At 47.8% G+C, this 24,004-nt stretch overlaps 1 protein-coding gene and 1 long non-coding RNA gene across 14 annotated transcripts in view; both read left to right on the top strand.

Moving 5' to 3' along the window:
* The window catches only part of Tigar (TP53 induced glycolysis regulatory phosphatase), a 38,795-nt gene extending 20,390 nt beyond the window's left edge, over positions 1 to 18,405 (top strand). For 7 of the 13 annotated variants that reach the window (XM_004869358.3, XM_087214201.1, XM_087214200.1 and 4 more), the window contains 4 exons: positions 1,426 to 1,547; positions 11,458 to 11,535; positions 15,007 to 15,117; positions 17,464 to 18,405. In XM_004869358.3, coding sequence (XP_004869415.1) covers positions 1,426 to 1,547; positions 11,458 to 11,535; positions 15,007 to 15,117; positions 17,464 to 17,880 — 728 coding nt within the window. In that variant the 3' untranslated portion in view covers positions 17,881 to 18,405. Of the gene's footprint in view, positions 1 to 1,425; positions 1,548 to 3,825; positions 3,938 to 11,457; positions 11,536 to 15,006; positions 15,118 to 17,463 lie in introns of all 13 variants that reach the window. The other 6 variants (XM_087214197.1, XM_087214198.1, XM_021248112.2 and 3 more) reach the window with 1 other exon arrangement.
* LOC110346642 (uncharacterized) lies at positions 11,542 to 15,000 on the top strand. The gene is made up of 3 exons (XR_015452360.1): positions 11,542 to 11,915; positions 12,016 to 12,044; positions 14,608 to 15,000. It is a non-coding gene; the product is annotated as an uncharacterized LOC110346642 (long non-coding RNA).
* Positions 18,406 to 24,004: the final 5,599 nt, after the last annotated feature.

Genomic DNA, 24,004 nt, shown 5'->3' with positions numbered 1-24,004 from the left:
AAACCATGACCAACCAGTAAGATCACAAGTACAGTCACCCAGGTAACATTGATTAAATGGGGGTCAAATGGGAAGACAAGGCACTTAAATAGCTTGCTGTTTTTCTAATGTGAGAATGTACTGCTATAAATTCCTCTCGTAGAACTACTTTCATTGCATCCCATAAATTCCAGTATGTTGTATTGGCATTATTGTTTAATTGTAGAATCTGTCTGATTTCTTTAATTTCATCTGTGACCCATTGGTTGTTCAGGACAGTGTTAATTTCCATGTGTTTAGGGAGTTCTTGTGGTTTCTTTTGCCATTGATTTCCAATTTCATTGTAGTATGGTCTGATAACATGTATACATGGGATAATTTCAATTCCTATGCATTTACTTAAGCATGTTCTATGAGCTAGTGTGTGATCTGTTTTGAAGAACATCCCATGTGCAGCTGAGAAGAATGTGTATTTTAATGTTGTAGGGTGGATCACTGTAGGTGTGTACTAAGTCTATTTGTTCAAAAGTTTGGTTCAGTTCTGGTATTTCTTTGTTGATTTCTTTTGTCTAGTTGATCTATCTGATTTTGAATGTGGGGTATGGAGGTCCCCGTTACAGTAGCATTAGTGCTTATTTGATTTTTCATGTTCTTTAATGTTTGTTTTATATAGTTGGGTGTGCTGGTGTTTGGTGCATATATATTTATGATTGTTATCACTTCCTCTTGGATTGTTTTCTTTACATGGATGTAGTAACCTTTGTCTCTCTTACTCAGTCTTGGCTTGAAATCCACATTTTCTGCAAATAGAATAGCTACCCCTGCTTTTTTCCAATTTCTTTTTGCATAGAGTATTGTTTTCCATCCTTTGACTTTCCAACTCTTAATTTGCTTTTGAATTAATTATGTTTCTTGTATACAGCATATTGTTGGATCTTGCTTTGATTTTTTTTCTTTTTTGGTACTGGGGATCGAACTCAGGACATTGTACTTGTGAGGCAGGCGCCGGAACCACTGAGCTAAATCCCTGGGCCCTCTTGCTTCTTGATCCATTCTGCCAGTCTGTTTCTTTTGATTGGTGAATTGAGACCATTAACATTGATGGTTATAACTGATGCGTGTTGACTTATCCTCGTCATGTTTTTTTCCTGCTGTTGGTTTCCTGTCTTTACCCTCTGTTTAATTGCCTGCTTTGCCTGGTGGGTTCTTTCTCTTGGTGTTCTTGGAATTGTAATCTTCATTATCTCTTTCTAAAATACCCTTCAGAACACTTTGGAGTGCTGGATTGGTGGTTATCAATTTCTTCAGTTCTTTGTCATGGAAGTATCTTATTTCTCCATTGATTTTGAAAGATCAGTCTGGGTTGGAGGTTGTTTTCTTTTAAGGCCTGAAATACTTCTCTCTGAGCTCTGGGAGATATTTTCGAACGTTACTCTTTCACCACAGGACAAGGCATGGACGAGCCTCTTTCCGAGACTGGATTCAAACAGGCAGCCGCCGCTGGGAGTTTTCTGAATAATGTGCTGTTCACTCACGCATTTTCCAGTGACCTCACGAGGACAAAGCAGGTGAGTCTGGGTCAGGGTCTGGGCTGATAAGGCAGAAGCGCAGCCCAAGTCTGTAGAGGATTAAATCAGAGACCTCACCCCACCCTCTCCCTCTACTCAGTCCAGAACTCATTACTTTTATTGTCATTGTACTTTTTGGGAGTAATTTTTACATTAGAATAGCACATTTTGAAAAAAATGTGTAACAAGAATATAAACAAATATAAATCAGCGTCAAGAGAGGCAGCAGAGACAACAGACAGATGAACCCACAAAGCTGCCAGGTAGCAGAATCACCAAAGACCTTAGAAAACCATCCCAAGCTGGGTGTGGTGTCAGATGCCTCTAATCATGGTACTAGGAGGTGGAGGCAGGAAGATTGGTGCATGTTCTAGGCTAGCCTGGGCAAGACTGTGTCTCAGCAAACTAAAACCATTATAATACCATAAAGACAAGTTACAATACTAAAAAGACAAGTTAGAAGTACCTTTAAGGGATTTTTTGGTTTTTTTTTTGGTACCGGGGATCGAACTCTGGTCCTTGTGCTTGCGAGGCAGGCGGTGGAACCGCTGAGCTAAATCTCCGGCCCCATTTAAGTGATATTTATTATAAATATGATGCCAGATTTTAAAAATAGCCAAATCAGTTTGTGAAAAGTCAGTGGAAGGAGACTTGTGGCTAACGATGAGGGAATAATAGGGCTGGAGTTTTGCCTTCCTGTGTAACAGCTAGAAAACACAGCAATGCGGGCCTTTTGGACCTGGCACTGTGGCCCCGAGTGAGTCCCAGGATCACCAGTGAGCCGAGGAAGGGAGCACAGGGTCTGCGGACCCTGGCATGACTGAAACCAGGGCAGAGGCTGCATATGCAGGGTGGTGCTGGGAGGCCAACAGAACCGGCTTGGTGCAGAGTCCCTGGTGCAGGGGTGCACTGAGTGCTTGGGCTCCCCAGACAAGGGGGGGTGTCACTGAATGCACGACTTTGTAGAGATCCAGGAGGAGACCCTTTCCTTTAACAGCAGTGCTAAGCTCACCCCACTGGAGAATGACAAGGTGGAAACAGACGTTATAGAGAGGGTTTTTAAAGGATCTAAACTGATGGAGAGATTTGTAAAATGTAATTTCACAAGAGAAGGTGAACAACAGACCCAGCCCTGCAGAGGAGATCCATGAACATGAAGACAGAGCACAACCTTCCGGAAGTAACTGGGGGAGAGGGAGGACTTGAGAGACAGTCTTGAGGAAGGGTGGGGTGTGGGGTGATACCACGCTTGATCTAATGCATGCACTTGGAGTCCCAGAAGTGATGGCAGTGTGGAGATTTTTAAAAAAATAGGTTCCGATACACATGTAATACAAACTGCACTTAGCCTGTTTGTGTTGTGCCCAGACCGCGAGGACCCCGAAGACCACCAAGGAGCCGATTCCGATACAAACACACAAGGGTCGTTTATTCAAGCTTGAGCAGGGACTCTCAACCATCACCGATGCAGCGGGTCAGGATTGAGAGCCCCTAACTCCAAATCAGCAGGGGTTTTTATAGGGGTTACAGCAAGGTTCGGGGAGTTCCAGTTTGGAAATTACATGATTGGCTGGTACATAGCAAATTTTGAATGTTTAAACCTGATTGGCTGTGCCTCGCAGGCCAAACTGCAAACAGTTGCTCAAGCTATTGAAAAGAACATCTGGGACATTGGGGTATTGGGGTAACTACTGATTAGCTGTTGCTAGGGGACTGCTGAACATTATCACAGGCGGGTGGTCAAAGTACATCTTGTAGTTTTTCTTGGAACTGGAGTTTATGTCCAGACCACCTTATTTTAAGATGGAGCCAAATTTTAAAATGGAGTCACTTAGGTCTCACATTCCCCCCTTCGTATGTAGCTCTAGAGGCCCAATCATGGGTCTCTGGGGGTTAATTCTATTGGGTTCTCTGATATAGGTTGGTATTTTGACCTGAGAACCATTAATTGTACTGTACTGATGCTTTCTCTAATGAATGAGACCAATTTGTTAAGTATGCAAGGTCCAGACTCGTATAGGGCTTTTAGCTTGGGCCAGACGTCCTTGTGAATCAGTTGAATACCTCTTAAAGAAAATAACAACTCTTGATCACCAAGTTCAGTGAGCACCTCAGACCGGAGGTTAGGGATAATGGGAGGGGGCACCCCAAACATAATTTCAAAGGGAGTCAGTCCCATCTTATAGGGTGAATTGCGTACCCTATAGAGGGCAAAGGGAAGGAGAGCCACCCAGTCACCGCCAGTCTCTAAGGCTAATTTAGTTAAGGTCTCTTTTAGGGTCCTGTTCATTCTCTCTACCTGTCCTGAACTCTGGGATCTGTATACACAATGTAATTTCCAGTCTGCCCCCAGTACCTGCGCTAAGCTTCGACTCACCTTCGAAACGAAGGTAGGTCCATTGTCTGACCCTAGCATTACTGGGAAACTATACCTTGGCAATATGTCTTCTAGCAGCTTTTGGGCCACAATCTGTGCTGTCTCATGTTTGGTGGGAAAAGCTTCTGTCCATCCTGAAAAAGTATCTACAAAGACTAGCAGGTATCTGTAACCATATCTTCCAGGTCTTACCTCAGTAAATTCTAGTTCCCAGTGTACGCCAGGTCGGTCTCCTCTCAATCTGCTGCCAGGGTTAGCCTTATTTGAGGTAGCATTGGTCAGTTGGCAGGCCTTGCAAGTAGCAACAATGCATTCTATTTTGGTACTGGCATCTCGAATCTTGATTTCAGCATGTCTTAGGAGGTCCTGCATCTTGCGGACACCCATGTGGGTGGATCGGTGCATTTTGGAGAGAACTTGTTCTCCCAAGGCCTCAGGTAGAATGATTTTACACTCAGATGATTTCCACCATCCTTTGAGGCATTGGGTCATAGGCAGTTGTTTTATCCATTTTAAGTCTGCCTCAGTGTATTGAGGTTTTTCTGGCAAAGCAGCGCCCCCTGGATCGGGCAATTGAGTGGTCAGCGTCAGATCAGCCTCTAGGGCTATTTTTCGAGCTGTCTGGTTGGCCAAATTATTTCCTCGGGCAATCAGAGTATCATTTTTTGGTGCCCGGGACAGTGGACAATAGTCAATTTCTTTGGCAGCCATAGGGCCGCCAGTAGCGCAAGAATTTCCTTTTTGTTTTTAATAGTCTTTCCTTCAGCCGTTAACAGTCCTCTTTCCCTGTATATGGCCCCATGTATGTGAGCGGTGGCAAAAGCATACCTGCTGTCTGTGTATATATTTAGCTTCTGGCCCTTTCCCAGAGTCAGTGCCTTGGTTAACGCTATGAGCTCTGCTCGCTGTACTGACGTTCCAGTGGGCAAGGGTTCAGCCCAAACGACCTCAGTCTCAGTGACCACAGCTGCCCCGGCATACCTTTGCCCATCCTGAATAAAACTGCTCCCATCAGTGTACCAGGTATCTTCAGCATCTGGCCATGGTTGATCTTTCAGATCCGCTCGGGTCCCGTGTACCTGAGCCAAGATGTCAGTACAGTCATGTAGCGGGGCCTCCAGGTCTGGGTCAGGCAATAATGTAGCCGGGTTTAGGGCAGCCAGGGTCTGGAAGACAATTCGGGTTGGGTTTAAGAGCAGGCCCTGATAGTGGGTTAGGCGGGCATTGCTGAGCTATCTATCTGGAGGCTGTTTTAGAACCCCTTCAATGGCTTGGGGGGTGGTCACGTACAGTTCTTGGCCCAAGGTCAACTTATCAGCATCTTTGACCATCAGGGCCATGGCAGCGATTATCCTCAGGCATGGGGGCCATCCGAGTGCAACAGGATCAAGTTTTTTTGGACAGGTATGCTACTGGTCGGCTCCATGGGCCCAGATATTGGACTAGGATGCCCTTAGCAATTCCTTTGTTTTCATCAATGTAAAGGTAGAAGGGCTTAGTGACATCGGGCAAGCCCAAGGCTGGCACTGACAACAAGGCAGCCTTAATTTGATCAAAGAACTTTTGTAGTTTTTCTGTCCATTGAAAGGCCTGATTGTCTTTAGTTGTCTCATAAAGGGGCCTCGCAAGTTCCGTGAACCCCGGTATCCATAAGCGGCAGAAGCCAGCCAATCCCAAGAATTCTCTAATCTTCCGAGGGGAATCTCGTGCGGGTATCTTGAGAACTGTCTCTTTTCTAGCATCAGACAGCCATCTCTGCCCTTCTTTGAGTATGTATCCTAGGTAGCTTACCTCAGGTTTACAGATTTGGGCCTTGTTGGCAGATGCCCGGTATCCCAGTTCCCCTATGACCGTCAAGAGTTTCTTGGTTCCATCTAGGCAGGCCTCCCACGTCTTAGCTGCTATAAGGAGATCATCTACATATTGTAACAGAGTCAATTGGGGGTTTTGGAGGCGGAACTCACCCAGGTCTTCATGCAGGGCCTCGTCGAAGATGGTGGGGGAGTTTTTGAACCCCTGAGGTAACTGGGTCCAGCTCAACTGTCCGTTGAGGCCTTGTTCCGGGTCACTCCATTCAAATGCGAAGATATGCTGGCTTTTGGGTGCCAGCGGAAGGCTAAAGAAGGCATCCTTGAGATCCAAGACCATGTACCATTGATGGCTCGGGGGAACTGAGCTCAGAAGGGTGTATGGGTTAGGCACCATGGGGTGGATATCTATGACCCTTCTGTTTACCTCACGGAGGTCCTGCACTGGTCGATAGTCATTTGAGTGGGGTTTCTGTACCGGCAACAAGGGGGTGTTCCAGGCCGATTGACAGGGCCTTAGAATACCCTGAGCAAGTAACCTCCTGATGTGTGGAGTTATTCCTTTGCGGGCCTCCAGGGACATAGGATATTGGCAAACTTGTGCAGGGTCCACTCCTGGCTTTATTTCTATGAACACAGGTGTCCTGTGTGCGGCCAGCCCCATGCCCTCAGTCTCTGCCTATGCTTGCGGGAACATGGCAAGCCATTGTTCCACGTCAGGATTGGGGGGGGGGCTGCCCCTGGTGTAGCAGATACTCATCCTCAAGGCTCATAGTTAACACTTGGATGGGCTTTCCCTCCTGGTTAAGGACCTCCATGTCCCCAAGCTGAAAATGGATTTGGGCTCCTAACTTAGTGAGCAAGTCTCTTCCAAGTAGAGGATAGGGGCAGTCAGGTATAATCATAAATGAGTGGATTACCCAGCCCACTCCCAAGTCCACTGTTCTTCAGGTAGTCCATGAGTACTTTTTCATGCCTGTGGCTCCTTGGACCCAGGAAGTTTTGTCAGATATATGGCCATGTGGTTTAAGCAGAACTGAATGCTGAGCTCTGGTGTCTACTAGAAACTCAACGGGCTTCCCCTCCACTTTAAGGGTTACCCTGGGCTCAGGGAGGGGTGCCGAGCCCCATCCCTCCTAACCACTTATTTCGTCCATGGCCAGGATGGGGGCCTTTGAGTGGCCTCCCTGTCACTTTTTGGGGCATTCCTTAGCCCAGTGACCTTCCTCTTTGCAGTAAGCACATTGATTTTTCCCCAACCGGGGGGCACTCCCTGCGTTCCCCCTTACCTTCTCCTTCCACCGCAGTTTTTCTCAGACGACATTCACGTTCTCTCGGCTCTCCTGCAGTGGTGGCCAGAAGGATCCGAGCCAGGTTTTGGGTCTGGCGGTTGTCAGCTTTTACCTGTCTTTCCTCTGCATTTTCCCTGTTGTTATACACTCTCTCTGTCACTGCCACTAAGTCCTGAATACTCTTTTCTCCTAATCTGTCTACTTTCTGTAACTTTCTCCTAATATCTGGCGCCGCCTGGTTGACAAAATGCATTATTACAGCTTCCTTTGTCTCAGTTGCCTCTGGGTCCCTAGGAGTATACCTACGGAAGGCTTCCTGAATTCTTTCTAGGAAGGCTGCAGGGCTTTCCTTCGGTCCCTGTTGTACATCCCCTACCTTGGCCAAGTTGGTGGGCTTTCGAGCAGCCGCTTTGAGACCTCCCAACAGAGCCTGGCGATAGACCCAGAGCCTCTCCTTACCTTCTGCTGTGTTGAAGTCCCAGTCGGGCCAGGACAAAGGAAAAGAAGTGTTGATAGTGTCAACATTGGTGGTGGGTTGACCATTGTCACCAGGAACCGATTTCCTGGCTTCATTTTGGATTCTCTCTCACTCCTGTGTGGTAAACAGGATCTGGAGGAGCTGTTGACAATCATCCCAGGTGGGCTGGTGAGTGAACAAAACAGTTTCTAATAGGTTAATTAAATTCCTAGGGTTGTCTGAGAATTTGGCGTGTTGAGTACGCCAGTTATAAAGGTCACTGGTGGCGAAGGGCCAGTAGTGATGAGGCTGGTTACCATGCTCATCAGGGGGCCCTGTCACTCTCAGCGGGAGAACAGTAGAGTCTGCCGGCCCTGCCGGTGAGGCAGCATGCTGATGGTGAGGGTTCTGGGCAGGGCCATCCCCGCTGCCAGCGCCCAGAGCCGGCCCTCCCTCCCCAGTTCCGGCTGGGGCTGGGACTTCTCCCCCTGCCTGTTGTCGCGGGGGAGTGGAGGGAGAGTGGTGGTGGGGGGGAAAGGAGATCTTCCTCGGTTCCTCCTTGGAGGACCAGGTAAAGCGGCACGGTCGGCTCAGTTCCGGTTTGCCTTTTTCCATCGCATTCTCTGGGAATCTTTTCACAGGCTGCCAGGATTACCTCCGGCTGCTGTTTCTGTGGAGGCAAAAAGGGCTTGACCCATGGAGGGGGGTCACATATTAGATTTTCCCAAGTGACGATGTAAGGCACCTGGTCAGGATGTCCCATTTGGGAGTGGAAGACTGCTTCTCGGACCTTCCTAGCCGTTCCGAGGTCAAATGTGCCCTCGGGTTGCCAGCCCACTCCGTAAGTTGGCCACTCTGATCTACAGAGAGTGATTAGTTTCCCTTTTTAAATTTCTAAACTTAGATTATGAGCACACTCCCGAACTTTTTTAAAATGGTCCATCATGAGGGACAGGGGGGTGGTCACGGTCTGTCCCATCATCCCAGTCCAAGTCAAGTGACAACAATAATACACGGTGATAGACAGCCAAGCACAACAGAAAAACAAAAGGCAAGACAAAACAGTCCTCTGCTCAATCGGAGGCAAAACTGAAAGTAGGACGACGGCCTCACGCCATGCCGTGGGAGTGACCCGCACCGTCCTTCCAGAAGTCTTAGAGACTCACAGGGCACTCCGTCCTCTCCGGAGGGGTCCAGAACGTCTTCCAGGACCCCGGGTCAGCGGCCCTCCAGCGCATCCGCCTAGACCATCTGCCGACCTGCTCAGAAAATGGGCCCCAGACTTTATAGACACAGAAACACTCACCGCCCAGCGTCGACCCTCCGGTACGGGGATCCTGGGGGTCTTGGGGATCCCGGACGAGCCCCCAAATGTTGTGCCCAGACTGCCAGGACCCCGAAGACCACCAAGGAGCCGATTCCGATGCAAACACACAAGGGTTGTTTATTCAAGCTCGAGCAGGGACTCTCAACCATCGCCGATGCAGCGGGTCAGGATTGAGAGCCCCTAACTCCAAATCAGCAGGGGTTTTTATAGGGGTTACAGCAAGGTTCGGGGAGTTCCAGTTTGGAAATTACATGATTGGCTGGTACATAGCAAATTTTGAATGTTTAAACCTGATTGGCTGTGCCTCGTGGGCCAAACAGCAAACGGTTGCTCAAGCTATTGAAAAGAACATCTGGGACATTGGGGTATTGGGGTAACTACTGATTAGCTGTTGCTAGGGGACTGCTGAACATTATCACAGGCGGGTGGTCAAAGTACATCTTGTGGTTTTTCTTGGAACTGGAGTTTATGTCCAGACCACCTTATTTTAAGATGGAGCCAAATTTTAAAATGGAGTCACTTAGGTCTCACATTTGCAAAGGAAATTATTACATAAGAAAAAGAGACACTGGAAATTAAGTCAAATATTAACAGCAATTACCTCAGTGTGGTAAGTCATCTTACCCTCCCTTTCACTTTCCAAATTTTCTGAAATGAGCACATTAAATATCAATGGCAATTGAAAAAAATATGTTTTGGACAGGCTAGGCATAGTGGCACACTCAGCATTTGGGAGGCTGAGGCAGGTGGATTTCTGTGAGTTCGAGGCCAGCTTGGACTACACAGCAAGACCCTGTCTTCAAAAAAAAAGAAAAGAAAGAAAAAAATTTCCAAATCTATACCCAATGAAAATTCTTTAAAAATGTGAAGGTGAAATAAAACTTTGTTTGGTCACATAAAGTGAAGAGATATAGACCCATATTTATACTGGCAACTGTTATTTATCTTTGTTTTTTTGGTCAGTTGGCTTTTAGTTTAGTTTTGGTTTTGTTTTTACCTTTTTTCAGTGCCGGGGATAGAACCCAGGGCCTTGGCTGTGCTGAGCAAGGGCCCCATCATGGTGCTGTGCCTCCAGCCCCCAGCAGGGCTCAGAGAAGTGCCAGGTGATTCGGGGGTGGGCAGAGCCACGCGGAGGACATGAGCAGGAGACCCTTAGCTTGTCCCAGACACAAAAACTAACTCGAAATTCACTATATATTCAAATGAAAAATTTTATTCTGTGAAAGATACCACTAAGAAAATGAAAAAGCAAACCATAGATTGGGAGGGAAAAATATATATTGTGTGCATATAATGCATATGCCATGCATATGGATGGGTGTATATACCTTACAAAGTATGTGAATGTAAAGTCCTTCTACTCATTAATTAGACAATCACTTCACTTTAAAAGAGGTGAAAGATTTGAATTTGACTAAGTGCTTCACAAAAGAAGATATATGGGAGGCCAATAAGCAAGTGAAAAGATGCTCAGAATCATTAATCACCACGGAAATGGAAATCAGAACCACAGTGTGCTGCTGCTACTGCTGCCGCTGCCTCACACATTCAAATGCCTCAGAAGAGAGGCTTGTCCAGCGGCTGAAAGCCTCTGGTTGCTGCTGAGAACGTGAAAGGAAGCAGCTACTTTGGGAAATTGTTTCAAAGTTTAACGTACCTTCGTTGTGTTACCGAGCAATTTCAGTCCCAGAAATTTACCTAACAGAATTAGGAACACGCGGAATTAGGAATGTTCACACCGAGAGACTTGTACATGATCGTTTAACGGCAGTTTTATGTGTAATGGCCGAGGGACAGAAACGGCCGATGTGCTGGTGAGGAGTGAATAGATACAGGAGCATGTATTCATGGAGCAGGACACAGCTCAGCCGGAGAGCTGGGTGAGATACATTCATCCAGTGGAGGAGGCTCAGAAACGTTATGCCAAGCAAAAGAAGCCAGACACAAAAGGGTACAGACCTCAGGATCCACTCGTGACGCTTGGAAAAGCGTGACCCCTGGCTTTCGAAGGCAGACCAGTGGCTGCCTGGGGTGAGGAGGATTTGCTGGCGTGGGGATGCAGGAGCCTTTGGGTTGGTAATGGTGCAGTTCTCTTGATTTAGGTGGTATTTAGATGGGTGTATATGCCTTCCAGAACTCAGTGAGCAGCAGACTTAAAATAGGTGTGTATATTGATAACATCAGTTTAAAATGGGGAATAAGTGAAATGAAAACCTCAGTGAAGCCACTGAGTTACAGATCACACACAGCTGACGTGATTGCTGGAGGTGGCACCTTGGGACAGCCTTGTCCCCAGTACTGAGCCCGAGCCCCCTGGACTCGACTGCCGAGCCAGTCCCGGCCCTCTTCCTCTTTTATTTTGAGATAGAGTCTTGCTAAGTTGCCTGGGCTGGACTTGAATTTGTGAACCTCTCGCCTCAGTCCCAGCCACCACATCCAGTGCTTTGCTTCCTCAGCACTAAGGAGCAAGTCTGGGCCTTGAGCGTACTAAGTAAGTGCCCTGCCACTGAGCTATAGCCCTTAGCCTGACAGACAGCTATGCATGGGAAAATCATTGCTGGTTCTTTTTTATTAACTAGGATAGCATGTATTATTTTGAAATTTCTTTTTTTTTAATCTAAGAAAAGGAACTGTCTTTTGATTTTTCAGACCATCCATGGAATTTTGGAGAAGAGCAAATTTTGCAAAGGCATGACAGTAAAGTATGATTCAAGACTTCGAGAAAGGGTAACTTATTTATATATTATTCTTTACCATATGTTTTCAGTAAGCCACCTTAGTTTATCACTTGCTAAAAATTCAAGTGCTGTCCTACTGGGAATGAAATGTTTTAGACTCTACGAGGTTTCCAGCCACCTTTACTTAACTATTAAAATCATGTGAGATGAGATAAGCACCTTAAATTATAAAAGATAAGTTTCAAGTAAGAATGAATAGTTCTCACTCCTAATCCTACTCCTCAGCACAATTAGATTTTCTTACCCCTATTTTATCTACCAGAAATGAATCTCCCTGAAGCCGTGACTCACCCAGAGTCGCAGCAATTTCACATCTGAGATTTGGACCCAGGTCTCTTCTAGAGCAGTGTTCTGTTACAGTACTGACCTGTAAGCTCATTAACGTCTTTTCTAGCTGGGTAGAAATCCGGCAGAATAGCTAGAGCACTTTTACAGACTCGCCTCCTGACTTCCCTGTGTTCTGTTACAGTTCAGAACACAGCCTCGGCCCCAGCAGAGGTAAATCCCATGGAGGGGACCCCTCCCTCCCTCCCGCCCGCCCCCAGAGCCATGCTCAGACCTGGTGGGGACCCCCGCCTCAGCGCCGCCCTCTCTCGCTGCGCTCTCAGTTGTTCATCTGTGCTCGCAGCAATGGCCTGATGATTGTTGGTCTCTTCCCGAGCTGCACGCTCAGACGTCACACTGCCAGCTGCTGATTTCCGGTCTGGATGCGTCGTGACATTTCCACCCCGCAGTGGGGTGTGCTGCCCTTACTACAGCCTGCTCCTGCCTTACCCCGCTCTGCAAGTCCTTCATTTTTCCTTTTTGCTGCCTCTTGCCGCACAGTCAGTCAACATCTACACCTGACGAGTGTTACATCTGTGTGCTTGTTATTGTGATACTTTGTAGCTTTTGTTTGTTGTAAGTTTTTGGTGCTGTGGGTAGAAGCCAGGGCTTTATGTGTACTAGGCAAGCGCTGTATCCCTGAGCTACACCTCCAGCCCTTTTTATTTTATTTTGAGATGGGCTTGCTAAGTTGCCCAGGCTGGGCTTGAGTTGCATCCCTCCTGCCTCAGCCTCCTGAGTGGTGAGGACTGTAGGTGTGTGCCTCGTCCTCGTCTCTGGGTGGTGCTGAGCTGCTCATTTCTCGGAGAGCCCATGCTGCCCTTGTTTCAGCTCAGGGTCCTCTCACCTTGGTACTGACGATGACTCTTTTCAGTTTTTCGAGACAGGGTCTCATGTGCGTAGTGACTGTCACCTCCCCTGCCATTCGCTCCCCGGGTTCTCCAGCCCGCGAGGTAGCTTGAGTGAACCCTGGCACAGTCCCCAGTGGGCGGGCGGCCCACCTCCGAGCAAGTGACGCACAGCCCTCCATCCTCACAGCTCCCAGTGCTGAGGACGAAACCCTTGTCTTGATCCACACCTTACGGGGCGGGAGCCACAGGACACAGACCCCGTCCGTGTCCAGCATCGCCTGGCCACCTGGCCTTGGAGTCTGTGTGGCCGGGGGACCACTCTTGCTGCCCACGCGCTCCAGCTCTTCCCTCCATGCGCTTCTTGGTTTGTATCAGCCCCGCCTGGGGCACTTGCTCCCCACACCCTGCCGACTTCCGCTCCCCTTCCAGGCTCTGGGGCCTCAAGGTGAACTCCAAAGGCAGCTGCACATGTCTGTGTCCCTCCGCCCTCCCTCCAGGCCGCCCACTGGCTCCCCTGGTTGTCGCCCTGTGGGCCCCTGGGAGAGGGTGTCGCTGTTGGGATCCCCATCACATTGGGGCCTTGTCCCCAGTGTGCTCAGTGTGACACTCGGGATATTTTATAAAAGAGGTTTCTGTCCCTGTGAGATGCAAGCGAGTGCACATAGAGCTGAAGACGTAAAAATCGCGACTGGAGGATGGCAGGAGTGGCCAACTTTCTAAGACAACATGCATGTATTCTTGTAAAGAGGCATTTTCAGAATTGGCCCTGTATCTGATAATGGTATGAGGACACTGGCATTGTCCCTGCAGCACAAAAATGGCAGTTGTTTCTTTCGGTACTTTATCATGCAGTATTGCGTTATCATTGTAGGAAGCTAACAGTGAGAAGAGTTTGAAAAAAATACAGTGTAAATTTCCACCACCCCCAGATACACGCAGTGAACACTGGGGCATGCGTGTTGCTGACTTTTACATGTCCGTCTCTGTGTGCACTCTTCTAAATGGAATTGTACCTACCACTTTTAGGCCAGCGTTTCCCATTTAGTGTGCACTGGCTATCGTTCCTGTGTGTGGCTACTGCACAGTTTCTATAGCCCAGGTACTGCTGATTGACAGCTGGATTATGGCTGGATTTTCTGCTGATGCATATATGTTAAGCATCTTCGTAGTTAATTCTGTGCACACCTGTCTAACACGTTTTCAGAAATGGATGTGGGAATGTGCACTTTTCTTTAAGGCTCTTATAGCTGTTGCTTGATTGCCTCCTGTGCTCCAGGAGAAAGTGTGGGTTTTCTTTCTTTTTTTTTTTAATAGCAAAACATTTATTGGTACATTTTAGGCATACGCAATGATAACACCCATCGTAGGGAATTGCATCTGCACACTATATATCCCGCCTCTTTTTTCCCTTTCTCCCCTCCCTCCAGCCCCTCCCCCATTGTACAAAAGCTGTTTCCATTTTTTCCTATTTTCACTTTTTTCTTGTTCCTTCCTTTCTCCCTCCCCCTCCCTCGTTCCCCTTCCCCTTTGAACGTTTTCTTCCCATTTCCCCATATCTATTATACATTTTAGTCCTTATTTCCATTTTCAGTTTCTCACACCAGAGAAACAATGTGGTATTTAAACATACCGTCTCAAGGTGCATCCATTTAGCTATAAATGTCTGAAGCTCATGAAAGTTTGTCTCTTTCATCTCCCAGTTTAATAGCTTAAGAATGGTGCCATCAGACTTCTCCTTATCGATCCTTGCAAGTTCCCTGCATTCTTGGTCATTTGTTTTTCTTTTTGTTTTTGGTACGGGGGATCGAACTCAGGACTTTGCGCTTGCGAGGCAGGTGGTGGCACCACTGAGCTACATCTCCGGCCCTGTATTTCTTTTTGACTAGCTCATCCTTTGCACCAGCTGAGACTTGGTGAGCCTGGAAAGCTTGTGAGCCTCGAAGTCACACAGCCCTGCTGGTGATTGGCTGGAGGATGGAGGTGGTGGCTCGGCCTCTCCCAGTGCAGCTTCCCCCATCGCTGTTGCTGGGATGAGGGAGACCCTGCATGGTCAGTGGCCAGCCTGGCTCCTTGCCCGTGGTGAGGGCTGTGCAGAGCCCTTCGTGTGTCCGCATGGCCCACATGGCAAGCTGGGGTCATGGCTCTCTGCTGAGCACAGGATCAAGCAGTAACGTGAAGGACACGAAGCTTAGTCCTGGGATGATTTCCGAGTTTGCCCTGACCCTCAGCTTGGTTGTTACATTGCAAACTCACATGGGGCGCGTTGATCTGTTGGACCATTGCAGAAGTACGGGGTTGCCGAAGGCAAGGCGTTGAGCGAGCTACGAGCCATGGCCAAGGCTGAAGGGAAAGAGTGCCCAGTGTTCACACCTCCCGGAGGAGAGACGCTGGACCAGGTAAGCAGGAGCACCAGCCCCATCTCCATACAGGTGAACTTGCAGTGCCAGGCGGCTGGGATCAGCTCACTTGCAAATCAGAGGTTTGGGAATCACAGCCAAGCAGTTTGGAAGTTGCTTGGTTCACAAAACAGCTTGGCTTGGCATCATTTCTTTTTTCCTCTCAAGTTCTCCAACGTTTTGCACACGCCGTCATGGCAGTTGTCACTGGTGCCGGGTCTAGGGAAATGTGTTTAAGAGCGGCTGAGGTTGTGAAGCAGCGCCTGGGCAGGCGGTGTGGCAGGAGCCGCGACACAGGCCCTGCACTTATTGGGTCTCTCCCCTCTCTGCTCTTCGCTGACAGCCGGTGCTCCCATCCCTTCCAAGTCTTCCGACTTGAGTTGTGTTACTGGTGGTGGTTTCTTCCTACTTTTCACTTTGTAATCTCCCGATAAAGACTCACTGCATCAGGAAATGACTCAGTAAGAAGCAGGACTTAGCGTTGAGCTGTGGTGTCACTGCAGCCACGTTTCCCAGGGAGGCTGTTTCCTGGCGTTGTCCTTACTCTGGATTCCCTAACTACGTAGTTCCTCTGAGGTCAGGACTTGGAAGTTGTGTCTTACTCATTTTTGTTGCCACTGTGCTTGCAGAAATGTGGGGACACTCACACCAGGGGCTTCATAGTGGCCGGAAATGTAGCCTGGGACACTGGCTCATGTGCACTTACGCCGACACACTGGGAAGGTGTGCTGTCGGTCATGTAGATTGTTCAGTTTAAATTTGTCTTTTAATTATCCATGAAGACAAGTTACAGATGTTAATGAGCACCGTGTGATGTTGACTCAGCTTCCACTGTGGACGTTTAAGTAGCTAAGCACGTCCGCCTCCACAGACATCATCTCTTTATGATGGAGACCTTCAGAGTCCTCTCACCTTCTGAAAAGTGTAATCTGTAGTTGTTATCTGTGGACCCCAGGCCCGGGTGGCATGGCATAGCTGCCTGCCCCTGAGTGTGACTTATACCCACTGGCCAGACTGTCCCATCTTCTCTCCCTGGCCGCAGGTGACCACCATTCTGCTCCCAGCTTTTATGAGATCAACCTTGTAGATTTTGCATGAGTGAGACCATGCTCTGCTTATATTTTTGTGTCCAGCTTATCTTACTTAATATAATAATCACCAGTTCCATCCACATTGTCGCAAGTGACAGGATTTCATCCTTTTTATGGCTGAATAATATTCCATTGAGTGTATTACCACACATTTCCACATCTAGGCTAGTGTGAAGAATGTTGCACTGCAGTCTTCTCTTCAACACAATGATTTCATCTCTTTTGCACATACACCAGAAGTGGGATTATCGTAATCTTCTGAGGACCCTCCGTCGTGTTTTCTGCCGTAGATGTATAAGTTCCATTCCCACCCATAGAGTGCGAGGGCCCCTTTCATCCACATCTTTAGCAGCACTGGGTGTTAGTAGCCACCCTTCCTGGGGCTGAGCTGATGACTTGAGCTTTTGAGCTGGGTTTTCCTGGTGCCGAGCGAGGTGGAGCATTTGTTCACGGAAGCTGCCTGTTCGTGTGCCTGGAGATGTCTGTTTAGGTCTCTTGAGCATGTTTCAGTTGGATTGTCTTGCGCTGCTGGGGGTTTGGAGCCCTTGTGTGTGCTGACCCCTTGTCATGTGGGCAGCAGCGAGCAGTTCCCTTCCTCCTGTGGTTGTCGCTTCACTCTGCTGACTCCTTTGCTGGGCAGAAGCTTTCCATTTCGATGCAGTCCCATTCATCAGCTTGTGCTTTTGTTTCTTGTGTTTGGGATATTGTGCAAAAACTCCACGCCCATCCGCATCTTGGAGCGTTTGCCCTGCTTTTGCCTCTGGTTTCATAGTTTCAGGTCTTGGCTGGAAGTCTGCAGTCTGTTGTGAGCTGGTTCTGTAGCTGGCGAGAGGCAGGTAGGGTCTCCCGCTGCCACAGTACCATTGATGGGACGGAGCAGAGCCAGTGTTCTTCCTGGTGTGCGTCCTAGTGCCTGTGCTGGAGGTCCGTCGGCTGGCTGCAGATCCATGGTGTACGTCCAGGCTGTGTTCTGCTCCGCTGCTCTGTGTGTCTGTTTTAGGCCAGTACCATGATGGTTTGATTCCTATGGTTTTGTACTATATTTTGAAGTTACTGAAGTTTCATAGTGTATTTTGAAATAGTATAAACCTCCTGGTTTTTTGGTTTTTTTTTCTCTTCAGGGTGTCTTTGGTTATTTGGGTTTTTTTAAGTTCCATATAAGTTTAAAGATTTTAACAGTCACTTATGTTTTATGTTTCTATTTTAAAGAAGTCATTAATGTCATCTTATTTTACTTTTTATTTTTTCCTTACAGGTAAAAATACGTGGAAAAGATTTCTTTGAATTTCTTTGCCAACTAATCCTAAAAGAAGCAAGTCAGAAAGAACAGCTTTCCCCAGAAGTTCCGGGCAACTATCTGGAAACATCTTTGGCAGAGATATTTCCTTTAGGAAAGAACCACAGTGGTGAGTTTCGTGCAGACTGCAGCCCTCCAGGCCTGGCAGCCAGCATCCTGGTCGTGAGCCACGGCGCCTACATGCGGAGCTTGTTCGGCTATTTTCTGACTGACCTCAAAGGCTCCTTGCCAGCGACTCTGAACAGATCGGAGCTCATGGCCGTCAGTCCCAACACCGGGATCAGCCTCTTCATCATAGACTTCAAAGAGGGGGGTGAACCCACGGTCCACTGTGTCTGTATGAACCTGCGGGACCACCTGAGCGGAGTCAACTGACAGGGCCGAGCCCCCACGCGCCAGTCTCAGGTCGAAGGGTCTGCAGCGAGTGCTTTGCCTTGCTTCTTTTCTGTCCTCTGCTGTGCTGATTTGGAAACAGGGAGAATCACGTTCCAGACCTCCACATCAAACAGCGATAGCCATTTTGCACGATGTAATTTGTGCCAGTGCTGTTGGCACTTTCCAGAGTAATTTTACCGCCCTCCGCAGTCACATCTCTGCATTGTAAGTGGGTGAGGGAGCTCAGTGTTGCGGTTGGGGATTAATAATCTTGTTACTGTGTTTTCCCCCTTTTAAAATGTTGATGTATTTTTTTAATGCTCAGCTTATATTATTGGCTCCTGGTAAAATACTGTGTGCTTTTTACATCTCACCCAGTGCTTCAGAGAAAGAACTCCCTGTAATTGACACTGAATATTTATATTGATTGTGTTATATTTAAAGTCCTTTAAATGAAATATTCTCACCATCACAAGTTTATGTAAAGTAAAATGATAAAAGAACACTAAATGTCTTACGTACAAACCAGCTGTTGGAATATTTATTTTTATACTAGAGGGCTGAAGTGCAGGTGCGTATAGGTTATGATTGGAGGGAAGGAGTCAGACCACGTGTGACTGGAATATATCACAAGAGGTGATGAGCAAACCTGCCAGGAAAGGGAATAAAACATATGGAAAAACCCAAGGTTTGACAGGAAGAATGAAGAACAAGATCACTTGCTTCTTATGTAACCAGTGGGCTGAAGAATGTCCCGTTTAAGGAAGTCCCTAAAGGGAGTAAGTAGCTACTGTGCAGACACGGTAAGTGCAGTGTAAGGGAGAGAGCTTTGCTGAAAAGCGCCCTGCGATAGCTGCAAGGGACTCTGTGGAAGGGGCAGTTGAAGTTGTTTCTTCTTCCCACCAGATGGCGCTAGAGAAAAGGTTTTGATGAACCTGATTTGTACTCACCGTTGGTTCTTCAAAAGTCCTTATCTAATGTCTTATGTATAGTTCAAACCTAAGTCATCATGTTGCTGAATGCTGTGAGTCTTAACATATAAGATTAACGCTCACCTTGTCAGTAAAGGGAAACAGCACTTTCGACATCTCCTTAGAAGGTCATTTAAATTGTATGTAGACCTCAGTGTTACGCCATTTGCAGTGTGCCCGTCACGACAGTTTTCTGCCAGTATTGCAAAAGGCATGAATTTGTGTCAAGAGCCATTCTGTATAATTTTGGGGGGAAAAATCATTTCATAATTAAATTGTGATCAGGGCTGTCTGAGGCCTCGTCTTCTTGCCTGTCGGCTGGCCATGGCACGTGGGAACATAACTGCTTTGCCTCCAGCCACAGCTGAAGCCTCAGTGGTCCTCTGATGCTGTGACGCTCAAAGGCAAGGTTACATCAGCTGAAGACACCCTGGTTCCTTGAGAACCGAGCAGTAAGAGAAAGGTTTCACCTGGGGAGGACAAATGCCTCATTAGCCTGCCATCTCTTCCCACCTACTACTGTAGGAATGCTTTGCCCACCTCATCTCATCGCCCTGAGGTCCTCATCAGCATAGGGTTACCACCACCCTTGGAGTCTCCCTGCACTGCCTCTGATTATTGTGTGCACCCAATAGACACCCTGACCTCCCAGCGCCCCAGGTGCTCTGCAAGTCTGGCTCTTGTCTGTCTCTCTCTACCCTCTGCACACCACTCTCCAGGCAGGCTGGAGGCCTGATCGGCCTCTGAAAAGTTTGAACCCCACAGGAAGTGCACCATAAAGAAATACTTGAAATAATCACCAAAAAGACAAATGTCTTGATTCCCCCTTCCAGAAATAATAACTAAATATAAGGAAACAAAAGATCTAAGTAGAACTCTTCAGTCAGTTCTCACAGTGCCATCGCAGAGCCATCACGAGAGCGAATCTGTATCTGTGTCTTTCACATTTTCACCGAGTGACTGTAAGGCAACTGTATTATTTGGTGGTTTAGAAATACACACAGTTATCATCCAGCTGTCTGCGTGCTCTATTTTTATCTATTATGTGTCAGGGCTACCTGTTGGACCACTATCCTGCTGAATCAGTGCAGCAAGTTTTTATTTGATCTCCCACCAGTGGGCACCTGGGTGTCTTCAGGGTTTTCCTGTGGGAACAGCATCGGAGGGAACAGCCCCTGCACTGCCCCTGTGGAGGCTCCCAGAGCCCAGGGGCTCCCGACCACGAAGTGCAGCAGCTTGGTCCTCAGCCCTGGGAGGATTCAGTTTCTGCTTCCGTGTCTCTGCTGACAGTGGATGCTGTCTAACGTTTGCTAATTGCTGAGTGAAAAGAACCTTGAGTTTTCGTAAGCTTCCTGGAGTTGCTAATGAGCCTGGGCATCCTTTTCTTATGTAGATCCACAACTCTGGTTCCCTCACAGTAGTGCTTCCCTGCCTGGTTTTCTGTTGAGTTGGGCTTTCTCATAGTGAGTTGCAGGAGCAATTTCACTGTTCTGTTATATGCCTTGCAAACATATTCCAGGTTGTTACTTGTGTGTTTGTTTATTTGAGACAGGGTCTCACGGTGCAGTTCAGGCTGGCCTTGAACTCACCATGGAGCCCAGGCTGGCCTCTTGGCAGCAATTCTTCTGCCTCAGCTTTCCCAGTGCTGGGATTATGGGTGTGCACCACCACACCCAGCAGTTACTTGTTGCGGAGCTGTTTTTCCCCACACTTTTCTTAGTGCCTGTTGGTCATACAGACGTTGGGCACAATTGTGCATGCACATAACACACTGTAGCTGGCCCTTTCTCCACCACCACTGCCCCGCCCTCCAGTCTCACGGTGGTGTGTGTGTGTGTGTGTGTGTATTGCTGTGTAATGCATGTGATCATATTTATGCCCCGTTACCTGACCTTCAATTCCCTCCCTTCCCTTTCTTCCCTTCCTTTTCTAAAAATAGTCTCCTTCTACTTATCTTTTTTAGATTCCACATATTAGGGAGAACTGAGATATTCATCCTTCTGGGTCTGGCTTATTTTACTGGGCACGATGATCTCCAGACCCATCCATTTTCCTGCAAATGACAGAATTCCATGCTTTTCTATGGCAGCTTTGTTGTGTATATGTAAACCATGTGTTCTTTACCCACGTCTCAATGGGCACCTAGGCTGGTTCCATGTCGGCAGTTATATTTTTGCCACAAGAAACAAGGGCATGCAGATGTCCTCTGGTGTGCTGACTTCCATTCCTTTGGGTCTAAACCAAGGAGCAATACAGCTGGATGGAGAGGTTGCTGCATTTTTGCGTCCTGAGGGACCTCCATTCGGATTTCCGCAGTGGCTGTTTTTCACACTCCCACCAGCGGTGAGAGGTGCCCCTTCTCCCCTGCCTCTTCACCAGCACTTGGTGTGTTTGTATTCTTCATGACAGCCATTCCAACTAGGGTGGAGTCTCATTGTGGGTTGGATTTACATTTCTCTAATGGCTTGAGATGTTGGACCTTTTTTCATTTACATACGGGTCATTTGTACATTTGAGAAATGTCTGTTCAGTTCTTTTGCCCATATATTGATTGGGCTATTTGTTTTTTTGGTGTTAAGTTTTTTTGGTTTTTGGGGTTTTTTTGGTACTGGAGATCGAACTTAGGACCTTGCACTTGCAAGGCAGGCACAGTGCCACTGAGCTAAATCCCCAGCGGTGTTGTTTTTTGAGTTCTTTATGTGTTCTAGATATTAATCCTGTGTCAGAAGAGTAGCTGGCAAGGATTTTCTCCCATTCTGTGGGCTGTCTCTTCACTGTTGATGCTCTTGCTGTGCAAAAGCTTTTAAACCTGACCCAGCCCCATTTGTTGGCTCTTGCTATTATTTCCTGTGCTATTTGGAGTCCTATTCAGAAAGTTTTTGTTCCCATAGCGTCTGTGTCTCTGCTGTGTTTTCTATTAGCATTTCAGAGTTCTGGGTCTTAGACCCAGGCCTGTGATCCATTTCGAATTGATTTTGTACAGGGTGAGGGACAGGGACCTGGCTCCGGCCTCCTCCAAGTGGAGGTCCCACTTCCCAGCATGGCTGTTAAGGAGGGTGTCCTTCTCCGGTGTTTGCTTTGGCCCTGTCAAGAGTGAGCTGGCTGTGGTGTGTGGGTTTGTTCTGTGTCCTCTCTCTGTCCCACTGGTCTGAGTGTCCCTTTCTGCCAGAACCATGCTGTTTTGTCACCACGCCATTGTGTCACTGTTAGAGACTGGGTATTGCAGTGCTGCCAGCCCTGCGGTGTTTGCTTTGGTTCAGTTTGGCTGTTCTGGGTCTTTCCTGTTTCCATATGACCTCTGGGATGTCTGTCTGATTCTGTAAAGAACGTCACTGGTACTTTGATGGGATTCCATTGAATCTGTCCAGTGCTTTTGCTGGGATGACCATTTAACCACATTCATTCTGCTGCTCCCTGAACATGGGTCTTTCCATCTCTAGTGTCTTCTTCAATTTCTTCCTTCAGAGTTCTGAAATTGTCTTTGTAGAGTCTTCTATCTCCTTGATTAGATTGACCCCTAGGATTTGTTTTTGAAGCTATTGTGAATAGAACTGTTTTCCTGATTTCTTTCTCAAGTAGTTCATTATCGTTGTATAGAAAAGCTATTGATTTTTTTAATGTTGATTTTTTTTTTTTGATACTGGGGATCAAACTCAGGACCTAGTGCTTGCAAGGCAGGCGGCAGCACCACTGAGCTAAATCACTGGCCGTTAATGTTGATTTTATATCCTGGTGCTTTGCTGAATTTATTTATCATCTCTACAAGTCTTCTGGTGGAGACTTTAGGGTCTCCAGTGTATAGGATCATATCTGCTGCTGTGCTTGGTGGTGCACACCTGTAATTCCAGCACTCAGGAGGCTGAGGCAGGAGAATCGCCACTAGTTTGAGGCCAGCCTGGACCACATAGTTCAAGACCAGCCTGAATTACATAGTGAGACCCTGTCTCAAAACAAAAAACAAAACTCCAAGAAGGATCATATCTGGTAATAAGGATAATTTGACTCCTTTTCCTATTTGTGTCCCTTTTATAAAGCAATTGGAGCCATTTAGCATGTACTTTTTATATGTTTTTAATTTGTAGGTCAAGCTAATGTACCTTATACTTATTTAGTCACGTGTGTATATGTATCTTTAAGAGGCTTCCGCTATTATAAAGCCATATAATTTCTTTTTTTCTTGTAATTTTAGAGGATTTTTGAATGTCAAACCTTTAAATTATCTGGACTTGATCTTTGGCATAAGGTAAAATTCAGTTTTATGTTGTTTCCAGTGTGAAGCAAGTGGTTACCCCCAACACTTTTTTTTATTAAGAGTCTGCTCCTAGCTGGGTGCACTGGTGTGCACTTGTAGTCCCAGTACTCGGAGGCTGAGGCAGGAGGATTGCTAGAGTGTGGGAGTTCAAGCCCAGCCTGAGCGATAGTGAAAAGCATCTTAGAACAAAGGACAACAGCAGCCAAGAGCCTGCCCCTCCTAGTGGTGCAGCTCTGCTGCCTGCCCTCGCGCCCACCGGTGCTCGGCTGCCCTGGGCTCTGTGTTCCGGGACGACGCTCCTGCCTCTATCACTGGCTTCCCAGGTGGTTCACAGGGCGGCTCCTCCTTCTCCTTGGGGCTGTCTCTGCTGCACGCCTTTCTTGGAGCCACTCAGCACCGTCCTTGCGCCGTGTGACTCCCTTTAACACGTGCTTTTAGAACCTAAACTCCATCTTCCATCACCCGTGTGTGCGGCAAGGGCCAGGAGGGCCAGCGGCAGCGCCCTCGGGAGGCAGCGTTGGGCCGAGGCCTGCAAGCCCGCCCGCGGCCTCCCCGGGGCGGCTGTCATTTCCGTGTGGTCTGCAGTGTCGTGGTGAGTGGTGATCGGCCCGGCCGGCCTCCAGCCCAGGCCCCGCGTCCGCTTCCACAGCGGGGCTCTCGGCCCTGGAGATTCAGAGCATAGGCAGAGGTGGCCGCATCCGCGGAGCTGGCGCAATCTCCGATCCTAGAGCCCCTACCCGCCCTGTTCATGCTCCCACGTCCTGGTCCCCCCACTTTTGTAAAGTTCAGTCCTGGGCCCAGCAGAGGGAAGGCGGAGAAGGCCTCAGTTCTGGCTTCACCCCAGGGCTCATGGCCCCTGCGATCTGTTGCCACTGTGTCCACTCCTTGAGTGTCTTTCCCT

This window comes from Heterocephalus glaber, unplaced genomic scaffold (assembly GCF_053883595.1).
Source record: "Heterocephalus glaber isolate CG9 unplaced genomic scaffold, H.glaber_assembly_v1.0 deba00001444, whole genome shotgun sequence".
Lineage (NCBI taxonomy): Eukaryota > Metazoa > Chordata > Mammalia > Rodentia > Bathyergidae > Heterocephalus > Heterocephalus glaber.
This window is presented reverse-complemented; position numbering and strand designations above follow the sequence as displayed.